At 36.3% G+C, this 26,373-nt stretch overlaps 2 protein-coding genes across 3 annotated transcripts in view; one reads left to right on the plus strand and one right to left on the minus strand.

The window, feature by feature from the left end:
• Window positions 1–2,576: 2,576 nt before the first annotated feature.
• On the plus strand, window positions 2,577–5,879 carry rfk (riboflavin kinase). Its single transcript, XM_082187807.1, has 4 exons — window positions 2,577–2,936; window positions 3,834–3,985; window positions 4,142–4,244; window positions 4,371–5,879. The coding sequence occupies exons 1-4, from the start codon at window positions 2,855–2,857 to the stop codon at window positions 4,511–4,513; spliced, it is 480 nt and encodes a 159-aa protein (XP_082043933.1). The 5' UTR covers window positions 2,577–2,854; the 3' UTR covers window positions 4,514–5,879.
• Window positions 5,240–26,373, minus strand: part of pcsk5b (proprotein convertase subtilisin/kexin type 5b) — a 69,350-nt gene continuing 48,216 nt past the window's right edge. Inside the window, exons 24-37 of one of the 2 annotated variants that reach the window (XM_082187718.1) lie at window positions 23,499–23,567; window positions 21,554–21,596; window positions 21,320–21,468; window positions 19,776–19,976; window positions 19,534–19,617; window positions 17,980–18,172; window positions 16,614–16,828; window positions 16,025–16,270; window positions 14,782–15,015; window positions 14,318–14,495; window positions 10,889–11,100; window positions 9,161–9,261; window positions 8,697–8,886; window positions 5,240–7,522 (exon numbers count right to left, since the gene is read on the minus strand). In XM_082187718.1, coding sequence (XP_082043844.1) covers window positions 7,101–7,522; window positions 8,697–8,886; window positions 9,161–9,261; window positions 10,889–11,100; window positions 14,318–14,495; window positions 14,782–15,015; window positions 16,025–16,270; window positions 16,614–16,828; window positions 17,980–18,172; window positions 19,534–19,617; window positions 19,776–19,976; window positions 21,320–21,468; window positions 21,554–21,596; window positions 23,499–23,567 — 2,537 coding nt within the window. In that variant the 3' untranslated portion in view covers window positions 5,240–7,100. Of the gene's footprint in view, window positions 7,523–8,696; window positions 8,887–9,160; window positions 9,265–10,888; window positions 11,101–14,317; window positions 14,496–14,781; window positions 15,016–16,024; window positions 16,271–16,613; window positions 16,829–17,979; window positions 18,173–19,533; window positions 19,618–19,775; window positions 19,977–21,319; window positions 21,469–21,553; window positions 21,597–23,498; window positions 23,568–26,373 lie in introns of both variants that reach the window. The other variant, XM_082187717.1, reaches the window with a different exon arrangement.

Genomic DNA, 26,373 nt, shown 5'->3' on the forward strand with positions numbered 1-26,373 from the left:
TTTATGAATTCTAACAATGCAATGTTGTGAGAACATGAGAGCAAACATGAACGACGCTCGGATTGATGGACCAACGTTGCATAGAAAGTTTAAGGCGTGCCAATGAATTTAAACATGCAAGCGCAAGAAGCAAAAGTTTGAACTCAATTTGTTATTCGCAAGTGGTGTGGGAAGTTTCTGTGCGCAAAAGAAAGCTGTGACTCAGACAGCGCGCGAATACTGAATTGAGCCGTTTAAAAAAAGTGCGTGTTTCAACGAGTATCCTAGTAAACATAGTCAAGTCACCTTTATTTATATAGCGCTTTTTACAATACAGATTGTTTCAAAGCAGCTTTACAGTGACAACATGAAAATAATACAACAAAGTTTGTTTTTAGAAGAAAATGGCGTCATCGTCCACCTTAAGTAAGGCAGATCAATAATATTGTTGAATATTAAATGTCCCCAACTAAGCAAGCCATAATAGGTCAGAAGTCAGATTGGATCAGAACATTGAGAATATTTATCTGGTTGAAGATCGGAGTCCGGTAAGGAGACGAGTTTGTTGAGGATCGGTGCCGATGGCTGTCGTGTCGATGAGGCTTTCGCAGGGCTGATGAGGCTGACCCTTGAGGAAGGCGTTGTGGTCGTGTCTAGGCGCAGGTCCACCATCTGATCTGGATACGGCCCGGATCTGGCTGACTGCAGTAAACCTCGGAATAAACGGAAAGACTAACATTAGCGTAGATGCCATTCTTCTTATGATGTAACGAGTACATCAGGTCAGGTCATCATAGTCAGTTAAACAGCTGAGAAAGAAAACACACATGTACAGTATAAGTAGACTATATTGCATCAGCACATTAGGTCTTAAAGTGACAGCAGCCTAATAATCCCGCAGCTCTCTCAAACAACAAAGGAAAAAAGAACTCACTGCTCTTGACTGAATAACTTTTGTAACTTTAATGAAGATTAATCTGTTTAATTTAGTAATTAATGCAGTGTTATTTTACATTTGATTAATTTATTAAATTGAAAATTGTGAATTTTCACAATCTCAGTTTTGGTGTCATACCTGTCACACTGTCTGTTTTTGCAAAAAAGTTTCATGGCCGGTACATTTTTTTAAGCCACCGGCAGGTAATTTCATAATCATATGATGAACTTTACACAGTTTTTAAACTGGACTGAATCAACATTAAACTGTCTTCAGCTGGATAATGGCACTACTGTCTTAGAGCTGCTTTACAGCACAACTGAATTCTGTTTGAGTCATTGATCATTATCCTCCTGTTTATCACTGTAAAGCTGCTTTGAACAATCTGAATTGTATAAAGCGCTATAGAAATAACTTGACTTTGAATACAAAGCAAATGTGTCTAAACTAGTGATGACACTGCTCTCGTAGTAAAGAGTTGTGAAAAATATTTGTATTTAGGTTTTAATCTGTTACATGATCATTTGCCCCAAAATAATTGACATAACCCCGTGACGATATTATAATACTGATGAATATTAATTGTTAATATAATTAATAATTAATTGTAATTAATAATTAATTGTATTAATACTTGAAGATTATTTCCTTAATTTTTTCTTTTCGTCATTTTTTCTTTATTTTTTTGGTAACAACAGTAGGCTATTAGTGTTAAAACATGGATTAAGGACTTTGAAAATGGAACAAAAATGTATTTTTGTTTGAGATTGCGTATATGTTTTAATTTGAAATTAAATGAATTGATAAATTAATAATCTTAATTTAACGACATGGCTTATGCAAGAAAAAGCTATTATTTAAAAGAGTATTATGTATAAATAATACATATGAGTAAATGGAGGAATCTTGTGTTACATACTCAAATGATGGAAGAATGATTGAGAGAACGTCACAACACTCTCATACCTCACACCTCCAGATAAATGGCGACACCTTCTGGTCACTAACTTCTTTTAGGGAACAAGAGTAAGAATAAGAGACGGGTTGGATTAAAGTAAACTAATTTACATGCATGGCTATCGGAAACTCAAATGCAAACGAATAGTAGCAATTTACTGAGAAATTGTATATATAGTCATTTGTTATATATATATATATATAAACGTTCACATAAAATGAATTCAAGCTATTTATACGGTGAGGTAATTAAATCTAACAATAATAATAATAAAAAAAAAAAAATAAAAAAAAAAATATATATATATATATATATATATATATATATATATATATATATATATATATATATATATATATATGACTAATGCAAAGGTCTCGAATAATCATATGATATCAGACCTTTTGTACAGATTGTGTCATGATGACATGCAGTAAGAGTTGGGAAGGTCTCTGAGGTTGGTTAGTTTGATAATGTGTAACTTTATTATTCCTGCCTCGTTTGTGAACGGACAAAAATATCTACAAATTATAATTTTTGTGTAGTCACTTAATTAAAGTCGTACGAACTGAATTAAATAATTTGTACACAAAAAAACTATTGGAAAAAATGTCTTAGTAAAATTGCAGGACTTTTATTTTGAATTAATCCTAAAGGAAATACGTAGCAAGGTCGTTGGTGAAAAAAACCCCTGCTAGTATGACGTGCGACACTCACAGTTGGCCGACCGGTCACATAATGTAAGGAGCAGTTCACAGACCTGTGGTATCTCCGAGGATATTCTTCTTCTTTCACTTCTTCATTTAGTCTCAAGATTCATAACAGCTCGGACTGAGACATCAAGGCTCTTCATTTTAAAACGGATATTTCCTATATAAAAAAACGGGCATTAGATAAGAGAGAAGAGTCTAGAAGAAGGGTCACTGTCCTCACCAAAGCGGACACCTGTCTGGATCTCTGAATCACTTAAACGCGTTGACATGAGGAGTTTGCCTTATTTTTGCCGGGGGAAGGTTATCCACGGATTCGGACGGGGAAGCAAAGACCTGGGCATCCCAACAGGTGAGAATAACACTTAAAGAAACATTTCGTCTAAATAATAAAACTTCTGACATAATTTCCGCACTCTTATGTTGTTTCTCACCTGTCTGACTTTCTTCCGTGAGACACAGAAGTGAGTGTTACTTTTGTTGAATGGGAAAATGTACAATAAAAGTGTTCGTGGTGACGTCAATGACTAACATTCGGCTTAAAATTACGATACGAGTAAATCGTTTTTGGGTGAAAAAAATTCGTAAAGTAGTATTTTAAACACAAGATGTTATAATCATTTGATTATGTCTGCGCTTTAGGCTATGAGTTAAAACGTAAATTTGATATGTCACGCGGAATTAAACCGCCACAATTTGATATTCAGTTCAGTTATAAAAAACGATGCTAATAAATAGGCTAACTTAACGTTACTTGTTGTAATGAATGTGATCTTTCAGATAAAGTTCTGCCCAAATTAATCTATTACGCGAATCTGTAAAATGCTTGATTATGAGCCACCACATTGAACAGTCAATTATTTTTGCATAATAGAGCAACAGTAAAAAAAAAATCCATTCATTTTCTCAAAATGGAAATTGATTTTTTTTGTTTAATCATACCTTATAAACCTTTACAGACTTATACTGTGAGCTCTGAGGTTAATCTATGGTATGTTGAAGCCATCAGATTGCATTATTTAAACCATTTTCTTAAATTATATTTAACAGCGGGATGGAAAAACTACATTACCCATGATTCATCAAAGAACATTACCCAATCAGAGACTTGCGGCTCAAATGACATAATCGAAACAGTCTCTGCCCTAATACTACTTAAATACTTGTGTGTAGAGCCATATTTGGCATATTTGAAATATTTTGTAAACGCACATCCTAATAAAATGTTTTCTTTCCATTCCGATCTCAGCAAACTTCCCAGAGTCGGTTGTGGACAATCTCCCCGCTGACATCAGCACCGGCATTTACTACGGATGGGCTCGTGTGGATAACGGAGACATTCACAAGATGGTGATGAGCATCGGCTGGAACCCTTACTACAAAAACACAAAGAAGTCTATGGTATTTCCATAAAAACCTTTCTAGAGGGTGCAAACATCTACAAGCTAAAGAGTTGATATCTTTGCATTCATTAAATGTTAATAGTGATGTAAATAATTAGTACTTTATACCTGAGTCTGATATCAAATATCATGTATTTATCGCTCTGTGTGACAGGAAACGCATGTGATCCACACGTTTAAGGAAGATTTCTATGATCAGATACTGAGTGTGGCCATGGTTGGCTACATTCGCCCTGAGAGAGGATTCACATCGCTTGGTAAGATGCACTGAGCTACTCTCTTGAAATCACTCCCACATCACATGATCTCTTTGACCCTGTTCACCCACCCAAACAAACTTGTTCACACGGTTAAATGAACTCACTGCTGTGTCTTCCTCACAGATGAGTTGATAGCAGCGATTCATAGTGACATTGAAGAGGCGAAGATAAAGCTGGACCTGCCTGAACACTTGAAACTGAAAGAGGATAACTTCTTCAAGACGTCAGTATCAACAACAGCCAATCAGATCTTGAACGGTCATTGACTGTAACACTCACTTTCATGAGCACATATTTAAAGCCTGTTTATTCCATATTCAATTTGTTATTTATGAAAAAAATATGTCTGTCCCCAAGTGATGCTTTGGTCAAATGTAGGCACTATGTGTGTGTATGTATGTTCATATAGTTCATCAGCTTTTGCTTCTGTGTATATAGATAAAAGAAGGATTTCAGTTACTAGAATGACTGAGGTATTATCAATGCAGTTCACCGGTTAAACGTCACAGAGCCCTTCCCAGAATTCCATGTTTACCACAGACCTCTCGCAATGATACTGTGTGATACTAAGTCAGGGAGGGTAAAAATTTATTCCTCTTTTTGATTGTTTTTTCTCCACCTTCAGTTTAATTTCATTATTGTTTAAGACAAGACTCTTTACATCAATAAAACGCTTTAACAATAGTCAAAATCGGCGGTCCTCCTCTCTGAGGTGAAATTAATGCTTTTTATGGTTCTCAGAGAACTGTGAGTAGAGGTGGAAGTCCAAGGTTGAGATAGAGTTAAAGCCTAGGTTGTTGTACGATGAGTGTATAGACAGAACAAACAGTGAATGAAGACATTATCTGGATGTACATAAGTACTGAAATGATTCCAGTGGTCTTACATATTGGTGTGGACTGAAGTTCTGTACATATGTTTTGACTATGTACATATGCACTAGTACTAAACCTTCACATAAAATAACGGCTGCCTTTTTTCTTTTCCTTTGGTTAAACATTTAATGGAGTTTTACATTTGCAAAGACACTCAACAAACAGTAAGAGTCAAGTTAGATCATGAGGTTTACAAATATTTTTTGATTTACTCTTTTCTCCATGCAAGTTTTCCTGTATAATGCATGCTTGAAACGTTACAGCAATCCTCTGTAAAGGTGTGGTCACATTAGGTGAAATTTCGTGGGCAAAAAAGGTTAATTGTCAATGGTGTAGCAATGTATGAAGCACCACAGCTCACACAACTTTAAAACCAATCAGTTTTCTCTTGGTCAAAGCAAGGGAATCCCCGTGACCGACTTGAACCCATTGTGAAATCTGAGGAAATTTTCCGTCCTCGCGCGAAATTCAGATCACGTGGATTCCTATTGAAATTACTTGATTTCGCCACATGTGACATAGGCACAGAAAAGCGATAATTTATGTTAATGTTGTAATCTTCACAAATATGTTTAGACACTCATCTAGACAAGATCTTTATATGTTAAACTACTGCTGCTTTTAATGTAGTACTGTGTGCATGTTTTGTTTTGGTCAGGGCAGTGCCTTAGATATGTAACATACTATCATACAGTGCACAACCAAGCATTCCTTCAATGTTAATACCTACTTGTAAGCATTAAACAAAAATGCCTTATGTGTTGTTTTACTGTCGTCTGTTATGTAACTCTTTCATGATGTCACATGAATGATAGAGATCGGAAATTTCTAGTTCTGTGGTAATAGTAACAGATCTATTTATAAATGATCTTGTCAGTCTTCCTCATCTGGTTACGTAATAAGTACGGTAATAAGTAATATAATAATAACTTTCACAAACAGAATCCTGTGATTAGACTCAGTTTGATTTCTGGTATCATTTCCCGTACTGTAGCTAAATATTTGTTCATCAGGGTGAGAGGTTGCTGTAAAGATAATGTTCTGAAAACAGCTTTAGATATCCTCAAGGCTAAGTGAACTGGCTCTGATTTAATTTTGTTCATTGCACACAATGCCTATAATATCAGCTGACATTGCAGTAAGGGTTTCCCATGCAATCAAAAAGTTTAGCTGGGTTTGATCTAATGGATTACTTGACTGTTAATCCCTGGTCACATGTACATAGGGTTCAAAAGTACGATTTCTTTTAATTTTTTTTTTAAACAAGTCGTCTAATCCTATAATGAACCCAACTTTTGAATGTTAATACACTCATTTCAAGGGGTTGAAAGGTTAGTTTATGGTTTACTGTGCTAAATTCATAAAATGAATGTGATATATACAGAAATACTTTCTGGTTCGCAACAAAAGTCTGAAGATCAGTTCTACATATATAACTGCACTGATGTTATCAGCACTGTTCATTTAATCAAGTAATCAAACTTAACTGACAAACTTCAACAACGAGCCATATTGCCCAATCATGTAGATAACAGACTGAATAATCAGCTATTGTTTGAAAAGGACTGCCGTCATTACACTATAAATCATTCACAAGGTCTTAATTACAATCATAAAGCAACAGGCATGACTTGAGCATATATTGATGACACCACCACATGCTATTTAATATAACTTATATTTGCACCATCCAAGTGGCTATCTTCCATAAGAGTAGATGAGTTAGCTAGAGTTAGCTAGGAAGAGCTTGTACATTCTACCAAATATCTTCCTTTGTGTTCCACAGAACAGAAGAAATGGTCACAAGTGTTTTTTTAGAACAACATCATGGTGAATAAATGACAAAATTGTGATATTTGGGTAAACAATTTCTGTAATGGTTGATCGATGAAACTTAGTGGGTTTCTGCATGTCAAAATATTAATAAATAAAGTATTGTTATGCACATTTCAAAGAAAGTAAGCACACTTTTGATGTTTTATGTGATAATATACATCTCATCATCATATTCCAGCTCCACCTCCTCCTCCTCCTCCTCCTCTTCCCCCTCCAACATGCTGTATTTAAACTTCCGATACACTATCCCGTCCCTCCCCATGTAAACGATATCCTCGTCCTCCTCCTCTTCATCCTCCTGCCCTTCGTTTCGATCGCAATACTCCGCCTGTATGCTGTCCTTGAGGGTTTTAGAGGTGAACGGGCCGTCTGGGATTTTGGCATAGCCATTTGATTTGACGATGGGCTTTTTGGTGAACCTCGTCCGAAAATGCAGGAAGAGAAAAATGGCAAGCCACAAGCTCACCAACACAAATATGAAAGTGAAAACAACAAGGACAGGATGACCCAAAGTTTCTGGATCGTTGGTGAAAAGGTTGTAGTTCAGCGCGACAATGCATTCATCTGAGAATGAGAAAAGTTAAAGGGCACATTTAGGACTGCAGGAGAATTCAATTGTTCAAGCATAATTTATTGATATCTGCCACTTTGAGTTACAGTAGTGCTATCTTACGCTACAGTAGCTAGAGAACATTATGTGAATCTTACAGATTGATATTGATGGCTCATCAATGGCATGCAGTGTTGGGTGTAATGTATTAATAAGTAACAAATTACTGTAATTACTTTTCCCATGAAAAGTAAAGTAAGGGATTACTCAATGTTTCTGTAATTTAACTACCGTTACTTCTGATGTAAATACTGTGTAGACTAAAACAATTCTTAATAAATCAATAGTTGATTTAACATAAAAATTTTGTCTAATGTTAAAATGTATGTTTTTAATGTAACCTCCTCGTCCCTTTGAATACTTTAGTCAGTTCAAGAATAATTTATGCAATTTTATATTATCATTTATTTGATCATCTTGTACTGTTCAACTGGTCGAGGTTGATATGGGATTTAGAAAGTAGTTAGTAATGCACTTCTTTTTAGAAAGAGTAATTAGTACAGTAAGCTAATTCTGTTGAAATAGTCATTATTAATTCCTTTTTTAAAGTAACTTACCCAACACTGATGGTATGTTGTCATTACCACAGAAATTACATTTCAATTTAAACTCTTACAAAAAAATGCACTTACAATAGAAGTTCATGAGTTGATTGTGTCTCTGTTTATGAGCAGAAGTGTGAGCTTGTTTTTTTGTTGTCAATTTAATGAGTTATTCAGTAAATATTAATATAAATATAAAATCATTATCTTTTCTGTAAAGCAGTTTAAATATCAGTGTTGATATTGTTAACTAAAACTATTCAAATGTTAATTGAAATAAAATATCAATTAGAATGTTGCCTTGTCATCTAAATGAAATAAGCTAAAGATGAAATGCTAAAACTAAGAACTAAAACTGACATAAAAATTAAAGTTAAATAGAAATATTGAAAAACAAAAGACAAAAGCACATAAAATAACTAAAACCTCAACTATAATTAAAATGGAAAAATAAACAAAATTATCAAAAATGAACAAAAATAATCGTTTATTTATATAATATTTTTTTTAACATTATATATTGTCAGTAAAAACGAAATCACTATGATGCATATAATCAAATAATGAATTCATTTAGAGCTTGTACCATTCAGTTCGTGGCACTGGCAGCATTCCGAGTAGATTCTTGAGGAATCCATGAATGTTTCCTCTCCACAGCAGGGAAGACACCTCCCATCCTCCGAGAGGCGCTGAAGAACAGGGCACCAGGTGCAGTTGTAGGGTCCCGGGCCTTTACATTCAGTGCAGGATGGGTCACATGTTCCACATGTGTTATTCTATGCAAAGCACAAAGAATGTTGGAAAGAAAATTAGTCTAGAATAAATTATCTTGCCAAATCCATTAATGAAAAAGAGGTGTGTCCACACACTCAACTATTAACTATTAAGTGTACTTTTTAATGACTAAGAATTCTGGAAGTGAATAAAAGATAAACAAACAAAGAGAAAATTACATTTCGAAAGGTGTTGGTGCCACATTGAAAGTACACCCCGTATAGTAAGATTAGTACATGACTGATTTGTTAAAAATGTATTTTAAAAAACATTTACCACAGGAATGGGATAATCTCCGGTTAGACATGTAGATGAGCAGATTCCTCCAAACATTTTATAACCGTCATAACATGATGTACAGAAGATCGCCCCAGAGCCTGCTGATCACACATGACACAACAGACTAGTTTAATCATGTTGAGGTATTCAAATCATATCTTCACTCTGATACAAACAATTATTTTGTCCCTTGTTTGTTTGTAAAGAAGCAAAAATCAAGGTTATGGTTAGGGACTTGCAATGGATTTGAATAGGGCCAAATTTGGGAGGCTTTAAATGTAGAAAGTAGAATGTAAAGCTAGTCATTTTAGCCATTATGTTGCCATGACAATGACGTTGTACAATTAATAAAACTTTACACAGAAAATGCTAGCAAGTGATTGTTTTACACTAAAAACCAAGTGTAAATAAATTAACATCATATTGCTAACATCTTTGTGGTTATACTATTGAAACAGTGAGTATTTTAAAGGCATCATGAATTGAGAAATCAATCTGCGGATCTTTTGGCATATGTCATTGACCTATGAAAATATCCTGCAAGTTTCCTCTTTAGTCCAAAACAGCTTTTATTGAAACTAAGCCCCCAAAGCGACTTGTTTCAGATTTTGTCTCAGTATGACGTAATAGTGTGACGAAAGAACGCCTCTGCAGAAGATCAACACCTACTTCTACATCATTGCCTCTTTAGCCCCGCCCACTGATTCACACGTCATGTAGTAGTTAATACACAAACACAAGATTACTCCAGCTACAAAACCATAAAGATACCTCTAGGATTACAAGGCGTTTTGAAGTGCCAAGTTGTGGAAAAACAGTCTTTGAATTGCCTTTCTTGTGATCCTAACATTAAGAAAACAAGGATGAACTTTATTTTTAACAATGTTCCAGTAAGGCATTGTTCGGTAATTCGCATCTTTTTACTGTGGATTACGTTTTTGAACAAGACACAGTTTGACGCAGGCTTTTCAGAGAGCCTGAAAAAAAAGATTAAGGGCCCTATTTTAACGATTTAAGGGCATGGTAAAGCGCACAGCGCAAGTGCACTTAGGCAAACAAGCAAAAGTGGTCCGAATCCACTTTTGCTAGTTAAATGCTTCCTTTAAAAGCCAGTTGCGCTCGCGCCATGGCAGATTCGCTATTTGCATGCCGAAAAACTGAACTCTTCTGTAGCGAGGAAACGGATCTGCTCATGCGCGAGGTTAAAAACGCGAGCAGACCATCTATGGGACAAAGTGAATGTGCATTGTGGACCCGCCTATAGGCTCATATTACTAACGCGCTCTTAAATAACAAAAAAATATATTGCGACTGACATAGACTGCGACATTGACCAACTGAAACCTGCTCTAAAGTCAATGGCGCAGTCTATTTCAGTTGCCTCAAAATACCAGACGCAGCACGCCCATGGACGCACAAATGGGCGCAAATGCATTTGCTATTTAAACAACGTGGCGCAGGACGTGAAAATGATAACTGCGTCGGACTGAAACTAGCAAAAAACACTTGCGTCGCGCCTGGCGCTGCAACGCGCTGGATGTATGATAAGGCCCATAGTGTGAGTAACAATGTTTTTACCATGTGTTATTATTGCTTTGTCTGTTTCAGATCGTTTGATATGTACTCACTTTACTGAAACTGATGAATGATGAATATAAGAACAACACTGCGACAAACAATGGTACATGTGTCAGTAGAGGGTTGTAGTCATGTGATGAGTCTTACCCTTGCATGTTTTACAGGTGGAGTGGCATCTTTTGCACTCTCTGTCCACAGAGTGAAGGAAATAGTTCGAGGGGCAAGTCTGAAGACACTGTCCGGACTTTCTCAACAAAGAGTATCCTTCTCTACAACTGAGACAGAAACCGCTGCTTCCTAGGCATTCCTCACATGTGTGGTCACACGCTTGACATGCTCTGCTGGCATTTGCAAAGAAACTGCAGGGGAAATACATATATGGGTTATAGAATAATGTTTTTTTTTTATATTGGGAATTAATAAATCACAAAATGTGTACATTTTTAGTTGCATCAAAAGCATTTCGGTTAGCATTATTATTACACGGCATTTTGGAATAACTGATTCTGATCAATGTGGCAAAAGTTTCAGTATAATGAATCCTAAACTATATATTTCACCTTTGCTTATGCAAAATATCTACTTTTGCTGCCTTTGTGTTTCAAGTATCACTTTGCAGTTTCTCTCTTTTCCCATCAATACACATTAGAATAGGATAATATCACTATCTTGTAAATAAAAAAAGCATCTATTAAAATCCTCCAGAAGGTGGAGTAAAAAAACCTCTCTGGCAGTTATGGGACATCTTGCTGCACAAAATGGATGCAAACTGAAATAGTAAAATATTTGTTTCAGCTAGAAAAGGATTACATGCTCTGGTGAGCAGTGATAGTGATAACAGCACTGTCTGTTAATGTGAGTCTTATGACACATGGAAAACCCCTCAGAGGATCCACAATGTCCATTTATGGCCTTTCAACAATCTACTCTCTATTATATAGTTTAAGGAGTTGAAAATTGAATTTTTGAATGAATAAGTCGTTTCGTCAGCAGAACAATCCAAAAACACTAAATAGCAGTACAACCCATCCCTCAGAGCCTCACTTTCATTCCTGTAAAAAAAAAAAAAAAAGATGGCACTGCTGTGAATAAGGTCTATTGTGGGTGAAGTAACCGTTTATTTATGCTAATGCTATTGTCATTTTGTTATTTACATTTAAAAATGTTGGCGCCTGTAAGTGTACAAATACACATATACACAGTTGTAATCTAAATTGATCAACCCCTTTTAATGACTTCTGCAGTCTCAAAATGATTCATCCCCCTGAATAAAATCCTTTACAACAGCACAAATCTGCAAATCTGGTGTTGTCTCAAGCGCACATGATTTAAATAATCAAGGGCTTCATTAGTTGCACCAGGTGTGCTTGAGCCATAATACCTGAACTGGGTAGTTTTGTTGAGTGTCACGTTTGACAGCATGTTAGAAATATGGCTCAAAATAATGGTCCAAAAAGTTAAGAGAATATATTTTCGCCCTTCACAAACAAGGAACATGATACAAAAAGATAGCGAAGGCACTAAATGTTCATAGAGACACCATTGGAAGCATAGTTTGCAAGTTCAAAGTTAAAGGAACAGTGGTCACACTACCTGGACGGAGCAGAAAAAGGAAGCTATCAACGGCTGCAACCAGATTTCTGAGAAGGCAGGTTCAGAAATACTCTTCAGTGACTGTGAAAGACCTGCAGCGAGACTTGGTGGCAACATGCACTGATGTTTCAGCTTGCACAGTAAGGTGCGTGCTAAACGCATGCGGTTTCCATGCCAGAACTCCAAGACGTACACCACTACTGACCCAAAAGCACAAGAAAAGTCGGCTCTTGCAGAAAAGAATAATGTCTAAAGTTAAGCATGGTGGTGCTCTGTGATGCTCTGGGGCTGCTTTGCATCCTCTGGAACTGGAAACCTGTAGTGTGTGGAAGGCAAGATGGATTCATTTTTTATATCAGGAAATCCTAGGAGAAAACCTCATGCCGTCAATGAAGCTGAAGCTTGGGCGTCATTGGACCTCCCAACAGGACAATGATCCCAAGCATACCTCAATTTCCGGCTTGGTTGAAGAAGAAGTCCAGGAAGATTCTATAGTGGCCATCACAGTCACCTGACTTGAACCCCATAGAAAATCTCTGGTGGCAGCACCCAAGAATATTACTGAACTGGAAGCCAATGCTCATGAGGAATGGGCTAAGATTCCTCAGAAACGCTGCCAGAAGCTGGTGTCTGGTTATACATCTCATTTGCAGCAGGTCATGACAGCAAAAGGGTAATAAAGTACTAAAGAAGATTGCCATGAAGGGGTTGAATAATTTTGAGACAGCAGAAGTCATTAAAAGTTGCATTTTCAGTTGAATTTGGGGAAAGCACTTGAAAAATATGTTGTGTTGAGCTGTTTTAATTACTTTTGTATGATTTGTTCATTGCAAACAACTGAAAGTCTGTACATTTTGCCAATAAACTAATTTGCAATGGGGGTGGAATAATTTCGAGAACAACTTATATATATATATATATATATATATATACATACATATACACACACACATAGATATTATTATCATTGTTAAAAACAGTTGCTGCTTAACATCGTGGATTATTTGATGAATAGAAAGCTCAAAATAACAGCATTTACTTGAAATAGAAATCTTTTGTAACATTATAAATTGCTTAGTACTTCAACTCCTAATGGCTCATTTAGGAAGGAAGGAATTGGAAGGAATGTCAGTAACTTGTCATTTAGCTGGAGCTTTTCATCCGAAGTGACATACAGCATACTAATTAGAGAGACAGTCCTCCCACAACTGAGACTGCGTTACTCAAGCGCACAATGACATGAGTGCAGGACTGTAATGACGGCAGATCCTGGAACACTCCAATTGTTGCTTTTGCATGAAATGAGTCATCAGCAATTCTAGTCTCGATTCCTGTTACATACCTATATAACAATGTAACAAATTTGCATAATGCCTGCCCATGCTCTTCATTGGCTGACCGTGAACAACGTCTACTTTGACCCGCCCTCAAACACGTTGTAGTTGTAGCTGAGGCCTGGAAGAGTTTGGTTCGTGTTGTTGAAATGTCCAGAAGAAGCTGTTTTCAGCGCTGGGAATCCACTTTGCATGCATTTCAAAACAATGAGGACTCCTGCTGGAATTGATATTGAAAAACCAGCTACATAGTTACTGTTTGTATCACTGTGCATCAAGCGCTGTGGAAGCCTTCGGAGCGGAAATTCAGATATGGTAATAGGCGTTTCATTTCCGACACACGCTGTAAGCAGCAGACCAATCACAACAGACTCGACCATCTGACCAATCAGAGCAGAGCAGGCTCTCGGAAAGGAGGGGTTTAGAGAGACTGAATCTTCAAACAAACCGTTTTCACTCAGACTCTTTAAGAAATGAAGTGATGCACAATGTATATTATAAGAAAGTGTTTTTTGAAACTTGGATGCATGTAAATCTATTTTCAAAACAAAATAAGGAACCTTTAAAATAGCATAGTAGTGGCACTTTAAATAAAACCTAGCTTGATTTTTTCTTAATAAATAAAAATCATTAAATATTGATATCATACTTTGGAGGACAGGAGGTGAAGCAGCTGTGTCCGAGCAGAAGCAGGCCTGGTTTACAGGTTACACAGTCATTACTGTGATGTCCACGGCATGACGCACAGTTCACGTGGCACTGAATGCACTCTTGCTTGTCCTCATCTACATAGTAACCACTGGGACACGTGGACACACACGTTTGATCTGACAAATGACCAAAATAATGTGTACAACATATTACATTGAGCATGTATAATGGTAAACTTTGCATTTCTATAAATATTACAGTGCAGCTCTTCAGACATCTTGTATTTTGAACTTATAAGTGACAGCATTTGTGAAGCTTATTTATCTTAAGACTTTTATTAAAACTCATTTCACATTTCAGTTTAGTTTTTGTTACTTAGATTAATTATTTTAGAGAAGTTTAATTTCATTGTCTGTGTTACCACACTGGAAAATGAAGTCTGGTGTTTAAGTGAGTTCTTACTGAGCAGGAAGGTTTTGGGGCTGCAGCTGAGGCACTGCTCTTTGCTCGCGCCCGAACAGCGGAGACAGCTCTTGTGGCACGACTGGCACTGCCCGTCCTCACCCATGAATGTGCTCAGAGAGCAGTCGCTGAAGAACTCACAGTGCCCGTTAACATCTATCCTCATGTCCGCTCTGCAGGTGAGGCACGAGGATGGGTGAGGACCTGAGCACGTCAGGCAGGACTTGTCACATTCTAAAAAACAGACATATTTGATGTCAGCAAACAGTTATGGTGTGACTATCATGATAGCATGATAGATTGAATGTTACCAAAACATGTCCAGGTGACATTTCTTTCTTTCACGCACACTCGCTCACTCACTCACTCTTGCCCACACTCTCGCCCACACTCACTCACTCGCTCACTCCCACAATATCTCTCTCTCTCACACCCACAATCACTCGCACTCACTCTCGCCTACAATCACTCACTCTCGCCCACAATCACTCACTCACCCTCGCCCACAATCACTCGCTCACCCACGCCCACAATCACTCGCTCACTCACCCACGCCCACAATCACTCGCTCACTCTCGCACTCGCTGGTGCACTCACTGTCTCCCACAATCACTCACTGTCGCACTCACTGTCGCACTCACTGTCTCTCTCTCGCCTACAATCACTCACTCTCGCCCACAATCACTCACTCACTCTCGCCCACAATCACCCACTCACGCCCACAATCACTCACTCACCCACCCACGCCCACACTCACTCCCTCACACACGCCCTCACTCACGCCCTCCCTCCCTCCCTCCCTCACTCACTCACTCACCCACTCACCCTCGCCCACAATCGCCCGCCCTCGCTCTCTCTCACACTCAAAATACAAATATAATTTTTTTGCATGAATGCTATTTTAAGGACCAGAGATTTTGTTATATAATGTAATTTTGTATAATTTTTTATATTTATTTAATATTTTTGTTATGCATTTTCTATATTATTAAATTACATACACTATTGCATCACATAATTGCATAACATTTTCAATGTTCTCTTCTTACACACACACACAAGATCAACTGATCACACAAGTTGATAAAGAAAGAGTCAAAATATAACAACAATTACATTTTCATTAGACCTTATACCTTTTAAGACCGTTTCACAGCATTGCACATGCATCTCCTTCCTGTCCAACACCATCTTATCAATTTGAGGCAATAAACCCATAAATAAAGGAGAATAAGTATGATACCTCGACACTCTGCTCCTTCCAGGTATGTTTCTGATGGGCAGTGGAACAGGCACTTTCCGTTGTAACGTACATAAGTCGTGAAATACCCAGCCTCGCAGGAGGTGCAGTCATCATCATCAGGTCCGTCACATGTTGCACAATCACTGTGACAAGCCTTGCACTTCTTTTGCTCTACATCTGTAAAGTACCCCTTAGGACAGTCAACAATACACTGATCCTCATGCAGGAAGAAGTACTCTTTACACTCTGAAAGCAAGAGAAAGATAAAGAACTAAGTTTGAGAGAGGTAGTGCCACACTTCATTGCTTGAAAAAGAGAAGAAAAAGGAACGTCTAGAATATATAGTCTCTCATGCTTACCACGGCTGCAAAAAAATCAATAATATAGTAAAACAGTAACATTATGAAATATTCAAATTAAAAATTTAAAGAGACCTCTTTAAAAAATCTTAATTATTCCAAACTATTGACTAGTAGTGTAGCTGTGTAGGAAATGACTTGCCTTGGACAACAGTAAACGCTACAGTTCAGTGGTTATTATTATAAAATCAAATAAATCAATCTTTGATAAATAATGTTGAGAACCTCACCACTGCATTTGCCCGGTTGGTCACACTCGGCACAACTGTTTGGACAGAGCTCACATACTCCATCCTTAACAAAGTGCCCTGAAGGGCAGTGATGCACACAGGTGTGTTTGAGACGCAGGTAGTCTTCCTCACAGCTCAGACAATAACTGGCTTCTCCGTGACATGAAGCACATCCCGCAGCACAGCTGTGACATTCATCAGCCTCTGGGTAACCTCTGCGAGGAAGCCACAGATATTATATGACCAGTCATTGAAAAAGTATGTTAATGTGTGGCTGTGTTCCAGTTCACATACTTCAACATACACCTCGCCGGTAATGGGAACGTATGGTACTGTACATACTTTTGAATATGAAGTAAGATGCTGCACAGGTATAATAGTACTAGACAATAAAATTGAGTCTTGATTCGCAAAACCATTTGTCATGTTCTATTAGCTAAATGCACTACTTTAAGGCCCCTTCATACACCCGGTGCAATGCAGTGCCAGGCACGATGTAAGTGTTTTTTGCTAGTTTCAGCCCGACGCAGTTATCATTTGCACATCCTGCGCCACGTTGTTTAAATAGCAAATGCATTTGCGTCCATTTGTGCACCCATGGGTGTGCTGGTCTAAAAACGAGGTGTGTTCAGGCGCATTGTTGGCGCGTTGCTATTTTGAGGCAACTGAAATAGACTGCGCCATTGACCAACACAGACCTGGTCTAAAGTCAATGGAGCAGAATTTTATTTATTTTTGTTATTTAAAGGGCACATTAGTAATAGGCTATTTGCCTATAGGCGAGTGCACAACTTGTGTACACATTGCTTATTACACACACACGGACGCGCAGCAGCAAACATGCCAAATATTAAAAATAAAAGGATTACAATGTAAAAGATTATTATTGTGTATATAAAGATATGGTGGAATCCGGCTTGTCCCGTAGATGATCTGCTTGCGCACTTTAACCTTGTGCACGAGCAGATCCATTTCCTCTTTCCGCTTGCAAATTTTATCATGTAAATAGCAATCCGCCACGGCGCAAGCGCAACTGGTTTTTAAAGGGAATGGGAGTAACAATAAATGTCATTCAATCAATTTTTTTTATTTCTGTACAATTAACTTTTGAGGGTTTAAAAAAGGTTTACAGTTAAAAATGAAATAAAAATAAATAAAACTGAATTTTCTCTACAACTGAATAAAATAAAACTGTTTTCTCTACAACAACAAAAAATGGTTGAAAGACTAAAAATAATATTAAAAATACTTCTTTAGGATTTATCGCAATGTATACTATTCACGACAGAAAAGTGCAAAGTGTTTGTGCATGAGATTATGTGTGTGAATATGTAGCATTTTATGAGTTTTTAAGGAATGTTTTTACCTTTTACATTCAGGGACACATTTTCCATCCTGCAGATAGAGCGGAGGACCACCTTTGCATTTCAAACACTTATGGGCGTCCTGACACGTCAAACAGCCTGCTGAACAATCTTCACAGCGCCCACTCGTCTGGTTCCCATGAGTCTCAAGTGGACAAACGGACACGCACATCTGGCTGTTGGTAAGAAACATGCCTGTAGAGACAGACAAACACCCATGTAGATGACATATAGATTACTAGTATATCCATAATGTTTTTCTGCACATTCATACTGATAAATATGTACACTGGAGGAGCTATTGAAGTTTAAAGGGTTAGTTCATCCAAAAAAAAAAAAAAAAAAGTCATAATTTATTTCACCCTCATGTCGTTCCAAGTCCGTAAGACTAATTCATCTTCAGCTACGCACTTTGTCGATTCATAAATTTCATAAAGACATCGTAAAACTAATCCACATGAATTGAGCGGTTTAGTCAAAATTTTCTGAAGAGACTCGATCACTTTATTTGATGAACAGATTACATTTAGGCTTTTATTCACATTTAAACACTGATCAGCGAACATAAACAGAAGCTCAACCGAACCTGCTTGACGCGTGAGAACAAACCTCATTGGTTCTTGCGGAAGCTCAAACGTGCTACGTAACATGAGAATGAACATCATTGGTTCTTGCTGAAGCTCAAACGTGCAGCGTAACACGAGAATGAACCTCATTGGTTCTTGCTGAAGCTCAAACATGCTGCGTAACACAAGAATGAACCTCATTGGTTCTTGCTGAAGCACAAACGTGCTGCGTTACATGAGAATGAACCTCATTGGTTCTTGCGGAAGCTCAAACGTGCTGCGTAACACGAGAATGAACCTCATTGGTTCTTGCAGAAGCTCAAACGTGCTGCGTAACATGAGAATGAACCTCATTGGTTCTTGTGGAAGCTCAAACGTGCTACGTAACATGAGAATGAACCTCATTGGTTCTTGCAGAAGCTCAAACGTGCTGCGTAACATGAGAATGAACCTCATTGGTTCTCGCACGTCAAGCGAACATACTTGACCAACCACAATTAATGTGTGAGTTTCTGAATGTTTATATGTAAATAAAAGCCTAAATTAAACCTGTTCATCATATAAAGCGATCGAGTCTCTTCAGAAAATTTAGACTAAACCGCTCAATTCATATGGATTAGTTTTACGATCTCTTTATGAACTTTTTCTTACGGGACATGAGGGTGAGTAAATGATGACAACATTTTCATTTTTAGGTGAACTATCACTTTAAATGGAGAGTTAGATTTTTTTTCTAATTGACTTGACTGTTTCTTGAATTGTTGTCTATTTTGGCCAAACTGTATTTTGTTCTGTTTAAATATATTGTGATATATTGTCATCAGGTGATCATGTCACATAACACACATTTATCATAAATGAACTCTCAGTGCATTCTTAAACCTGAATGCCTTGGCTTTAAATGTTTTTGTTTTTTCATGGAATAAATTATCTCTTATCCAAAGAGCACCAGGAGAAGAAGATTTTATAGCACATTATTGTTTCGCTCACCTTTCTCACAGGAATCACATTGCTCTTTGTCATGCCCTGAACACGTCCTACAGGAGGAATCACATTGCTCACACTCACCCTGACCTGCACACACACACACACAAAATAAATTAAAATTCATAATAAAGACTCATGCTTATTTTAAAAGATTTATAATGAAATTAATATAATATAATATATGTTTACTTTTATTTAAATAATGAATACTTTAAATGAATTTTTAGAATATACTGCTTTCATACTGTTTAGGAAGCTTCCGTCAGGACACTTGATCTTGCTCTCGTTTATGCATTGACCCTTTTCCAGAAACATGTCATCTTCACAGGAATCACAGTCGTCATATTCCGGACCACCGCACGTCCGACACATGTGGTGACACGGCTCGCACTCCTGTTTCTCGTCACCATAGAAACCCTCCTTACATGTTGCTACGCACGTGCCATCTGCAGGCAGACAGAATTTCAGTAAACACACAAGTATTTGGCCAGATGAAGGCTTAACCCTCTAGTGCTGTTTGGTCATTTTTGACAGAAACCTTTTACGTTTTGTTCTTTTAGATTTTTTTTTACTTCATCAGAATGGTACGAAACTTGTTATGTGAACACACACACACACACACACACACACACACACACACACACACACACACACACACACACACACACACACACACACACACACACACACACACACACACACACACACACACACACACACACACACACACACACACACACACACACACACACACACACACACACACACACACACACACACACACACACACACACACACACACACACACACACACACACACACACACGAAATTTCATTTTCAGGCCCATGCTCAAAAAAGTGATTAACAGGTAATAAATGGATCATAACTATTCCATAAATATAATTTAGTACCATAAAATCCCCTAAAAATTAGGTACAGGTTTAATGGTTCACTATAATCTAAAGCATGGATGCAAACTGTTGTTATTAACAATGAAAACTAAAACAAACTCAATGAAAACTAAAACGGACTAAATGAAAACTAAATAAAAACTAACACCTGGGAACCAAAACTAAAATACATTTTCATGAATCTAAAACTAGTTTTTTGAGTTTTGATTGTGTATTATAAAATTGTACGAACTCCCTGCATTAAACATTAAAATGCCACTTAGACAGCAATAACAATGACATTTAATGCAGTTAAACATTTTTAAACGATACCTGCTTGCTGATTAACTTTGGCAGCCAAAAACAAAAAACAAACAAACCAACTGAAAGTTGAAAAAACAACAATAATAATAACAAAACAAACAGAAAGGATACAAGACAAAACAAAATAACAAAAAGTGAGAAAGGAAAAGAAAACGAGAAGAAAACAAAAACAAACTAACTGAAAAAACTGAAACAAATACATTTTCATTGCTCTAAAATAAAAAAATTTTTTTTTAAATTTGATGTTATATTATAAAACTGTTTGCTCATTAACTCTAAAATAAATAATAAATAAAAAAGGATAACCCCTAAATGAATTAAATTAGAAAACTGGAGGTTTGGGGGGGGCTAGACTAAAACTAACAAAAACGGAGTGAAAACTAACCTAACCTAAATTAAATTGAAAATAAAAATACATTTTCATCTCTGGGAGAACTATCACTTAAAAGGACAGAAGAGAAAATACCATGACTGGTAAGTTCTCTTTCAAAGGCATGTTGCTCACATACAGTACAGACATGAAACCTGAACATCAATACAGACTGATAAAATAAAGTGTTAGGCCTCATCTGACCTGACAGGAAGATTCCTTCCTCACACAGGAAACATTCAGACGCATCACAGGTCAGACAGTGATCATCACATCGAGCACACTTCCTCGAATCCCCTTCCTTGTTCTCAAACGTCCTCTCAGGGCAGGTTTTGTGACAGCTCGATTTCAACCTGCAGAAATACACAATTTTTTTACTCTCTAAAATACTAACACACCAAAACACTCAAGAAGTCAAAAAGTAAGAGGCAAACTTACTGGTAATAGTCCGGTAAACAAGACATGCAATGCTCTGGATCCACTGAGGGAAAAGTCATACTGTTAATGCACTCTTCACGGAAACGGGAATATATTTCAAAGACAGCGATTACTGAAATGACAAGGTGATTTAAGAGCTTTGACTGGAAATGCAATTCAGTTCACGATGCAAGAACGTAATACTGTGACATGTTCATTGTCTTAATAATTTATACAGAACAACTACTTTCCTTGGTTTGACTTTTTATCAAAGTGTTTCGAAATATTTCAGCCCTGGGTAAGATGAGCAATAAAACCGTTTAGGAGGTGCGCCAAAACATTGTTTATCTAACTGAGCTGCTGCAGAAAAAGAAATAACATCTTTTAGTTCAAACATGTCTTTTAGTGCTTCTCAGTTCCAAAAAAAACATTCTTCTTGAAATTGTACATTGACCAGCAGAGGGGGACAGATCGTGGCTCGACGATGAATGGTATTTTACTAAACTACTCCCAGTGTGAGGTTTTTGGGTTTCTAGTGTCAGGCGGTATACCACATCTTTTTTTTTCTTTTTTTGGAAAGAAAGATGTTAAGTATCTCTCCTATCTTATCGTTTCATCCAATTTAAATGAGCCGAAAAGCTGATGTTAGACGCTTATCTGTGTTTTTCCCACCTTGATCTTCTGACACACTGACTTGCTATGTCTCACCACCTGGTGAGCAGACTGACCTAGACCTTGAAGTGTAGACTATGCAGGAGGCACGTGGAGACACAGACCAGACAAACTCATAAGTTTAACAACTTCAACAGATGAAAAAAGATACGGGAAGCTGTGAGACAGGCACAACCCCTATTTTGTGCACTACACACGCATCTAGTAAGTGACATATTGCATCTACAGCAAAAGGGGTCCAAAAGTCTGAGACCCCTAGTGAAAATGCTTCTATTTTGTATTATTTTCTAATTTAGAATTTTTTTTCAATATATATATATATATATATATATGTATTTTTATTTTATTAATTTTTTTATTGATTGATTGAGTATCGTATTCGACACATCAGGCTTTAATGGCTCATATAGTATGAAATAGTGAGAATATGTAGCTCAAACTCGAGGAGGAAAAAGCTATAAAAAAAATAATTCAGAGGCCGAAAACACAATTTGGTGCAGTTGCTGATATTTATATGGCCAAAAAGTAAGAAGGCATTCTGACAGCTTGAAATATAAATTAATGAGATCTTTATAGCACTATAACATACTACTTACATATCTATAAATATCTACTACTATATAAATATCAGTAGTCACTTTATATCTCCCAATAACACATTTATGATCAAAGCTCTGTGATTTTTATTGTGGGGGTAAAATATATGTAATGCAATACAATGACGATTGAGAGATCATGAGAGATTTGTTTCTCATAATCCTGATGTTTTATATTTGATATACACATTTTAACATGACTTTTCCCAAAAAATTATTGTAATTAAATATTACTAACAATATAAAAATGTATTATGTTTAGTTTATAAAAATCCTTAAAGATTTCGTACCAAAAAAGACGTTTTATAACCTGAAGGGAGATGTTTTTACAATAATACTAAAACGCCATTTATTAAATAAAACTATAAATCAGACGACAGAAGGCATGTAGTAGATAACAACAGTTTTGATCATGTTGATGATTTAGAAGCCTTCAAATTTTGCATATCAAATATGATACATTAAACTTTAGAGGGTTAATAACATAAGAATGATGAAATAGTGCATAATAGTGCAAAAAATAATAATGTGTGAAATACTAAAGCTTTTTAATGTGGTCTCACATTTTTATTGTGATCAGATGTTATCAGAATAAATCAGATGTTTTCAAGACTTAATGCTGACTAAAGAGGTCCTGTTTTTCGCTGAAGATGTGATGCACCTTTTTCACACTTCCATCCAAATAATAATATACTGACCAGTGAGGCAATGCTGACAGCCCTCCTCACAGGTCACGCAGTCTTCATGATCTGGATCGGCTTCTTCACCTGTACAAGAACAAGCATCAAGTCAGCACTTTCATATTCAGCAGTAGTATTGAGAACATGGAAAAAGAAAAATGCATGTAACAGATGTACATCAAACTAGATCATGTGTCTGTGTTATCATGTATAAAAAGAGAGTTAAAGAGTGTGTTTGAGTTTGAAAAAAGCAGACGAGACTGTGTGTGTGTGTGTGTGTGTGTGTGTGGTAGCCCTGGAGGCTATAACGCAGGACCCGTTTATACATGTCTGCCACTAATGATAAGAATTTTTGTTTCCCCACTCTCTCATTTGCGCTGCTATTTCAGTCTGACTTCTGCAGACAAGCTCTTCCCTCATGCTCGGCACATCTTTGCCCGTGATAACAAATTTGTGAAGAAGATTAGATAAACAGCAGTGGGTGTCGTGAGAAGCCAAACAACATCCAGCGAGTTAGATTTACAGATATATGCAGGCTAAAGTGATCCAGCACAGCACATAAAATGAGAGAGAATAACTTAATATTTTTAAGTGGGGAGAATCAAACAAATACATGTCCTGGTCACATTGTACTGCAAAATCTAAAAATAAAAATGTACATTTTTAGAGCCATTAAGATTTTGTGATCTTGTGAAGCACAACTGCTTTCAACACTGATAATAATATATGTTTATTAAGCGCCAAATCAGCATATTAGAGTGATTTCAGAAGGATCATGTGACACCTTACATGTGAATACCTTACATGGTAACACTTTATAATAACTTTCATTAATAAATTATTAACAAACATTATATAATGCTTAAAAGATCATTATATTCACAAATCTAGAAATATGAGATCATGTGCTTGTTAATGTTTACTAATTTAATAAACTTAAACATTACATAATGCTTTACTGATCATTATTTAATGTAAATTGAAATGCTTACAAAACAAATGTCATTACACTTTTCAATTCATATGATCATGCAATTCTTGAAAATCTACAAATGATTTTGACAGATGGTTTACAATGATTAAAAGAATCATTAATAAATCATTAACCAACATTATATAATGCTTAACGGATCATTAGTTAATATATATTCAAACAGCTATGAGATAATATGCGTGTTAATGTGTAAATCGACTTTTTAAACATTACACAATGATTAACAGATCCTTATATAATGTAATAAAATGCTAACAAATGTCATTAAACTTAAATGCATATATTGCCTAATGCACTTTTTTACATTTACAAATGTTGTAAAAAAAAAATTTGGTTTAATTAGTCATTTTAAACACTATTAATTTTAACATGTTCATTAACTCCAACAACAGTCTGTAGAGGTCATACATTTGATTTTCGTTTGCTGGTGTGTATGCATACTTCTATTTACACCATTTACAAATAATTTCTTAATTGTTTGTTCATGTTTTTGCAGTACCTAATCTAAAGTTGAAACTATTCATTATCAGTACATGTTTATAAACATTTACTAATCATTTAGTGCCTTTATGTGCAGTGATATCGATGAAAAAGTGTCCCAAATGACCTGAATTCACCCCTTTTACAAAACTTTAAAAAAATCATATATTAATTATTTGTTCATGTGTTTGCAGTGCCCAGTCTATTCATCATTTGTAAATGTTTATAAATGTTTACTACTAGTCATTTAGCACCTTTATGGGCAATGGACGTTAAGCTACTGTAATAACGTTTGTATAAAATGTAGTTAAGTTTAACTAAATGCTTGCTAAACAACACATTGTTTTTGTCATCATAATTTAGCTGCAAAACACGCTTTTATTGCTTCAACACTACACTATATCCTTAAACAGGATATTCCTTGAATCATACAATCAACAGGAGAAAATACTTGTTCATTTATCAAAATAATGTAATATAAAGTTTGAACAGTGTTCCCTTATAGTAATGAAACTGACCCCTGTACACTGTTGAACCCTTAACCAATCCTTGAACCCTTAACCAATCCTTAAACCTACCCGTACCACCAAACCTGTCCCTAATCTTACCCGTATCACACCTCACTAGCAGCAAAAGTATTTTGCAATAGAACATCAACACAGTAAGAGCATTGTATCTAACAATGGACTTTTTTGTTTCTTTGTTTTTTTTCCTGTGTTTTTTTTACATAGTTAAAGACATCTAATATAAAGTGGGGTCATTGTGATATTGTTCATTTTTCAGTTGAGCATCTGGATCACTCATAACTACCAAACACCTTATTGCATTTCTACATTTGTAAATGTAAAAAAGTTAGGTATTATATAAACTGAAGTTTAATGACATTTGTAGATTTACAAGAAGTTCATGATCATATTAATTGAAAGTTTAATAACATTTGTAAGCATTTTAATTTACATTAAATAATGATCCGTTAATCATTATGTAATGTTTAATAAGTTCATCATTAGTAAACATTATCTCATATTTCTTGCTATTTGAATATATATTAACTCCGTTAAAGCTACAATATGTAATTTTTTTCACCGCTAACCTCTTACTATAACAAAGGCGTAGGTTGATGACGCATAAGCGGAATTATGGAACTTGTCGTCATGCTAATGGATCTAATAATGATTATGGATAGACTGCTAACGAGAGACAGATATCAGCGCCACACGTGGCGAGTCCCGCGGATATAAAGGAATAAGGACATTTCATTCTACCGAACTACATGCTGAAAAGAATGACTAAAAAGTGTGCTGAATTACTACTCACACAGGTCAGTTTATTTGACGAATTAAACTTGTGAGGTAAAGTAGTGCTGTTTCACTTGGTCTAACGTTACTATCACACTAAACTGCATTTGAGTGTGCTGAA

This window comes from Leuciscus leuciscus (genome assembly GCF_965113295.1).
Source record: "Leuciscus leuciscus genome assembly, chromosome: 13".
NCBI lineage: Eukaryota > Metazoa > Chordata > Actinopteri > Cypriniformes > Leuciscidae > Leuciscus > Leuciscus leuciscus.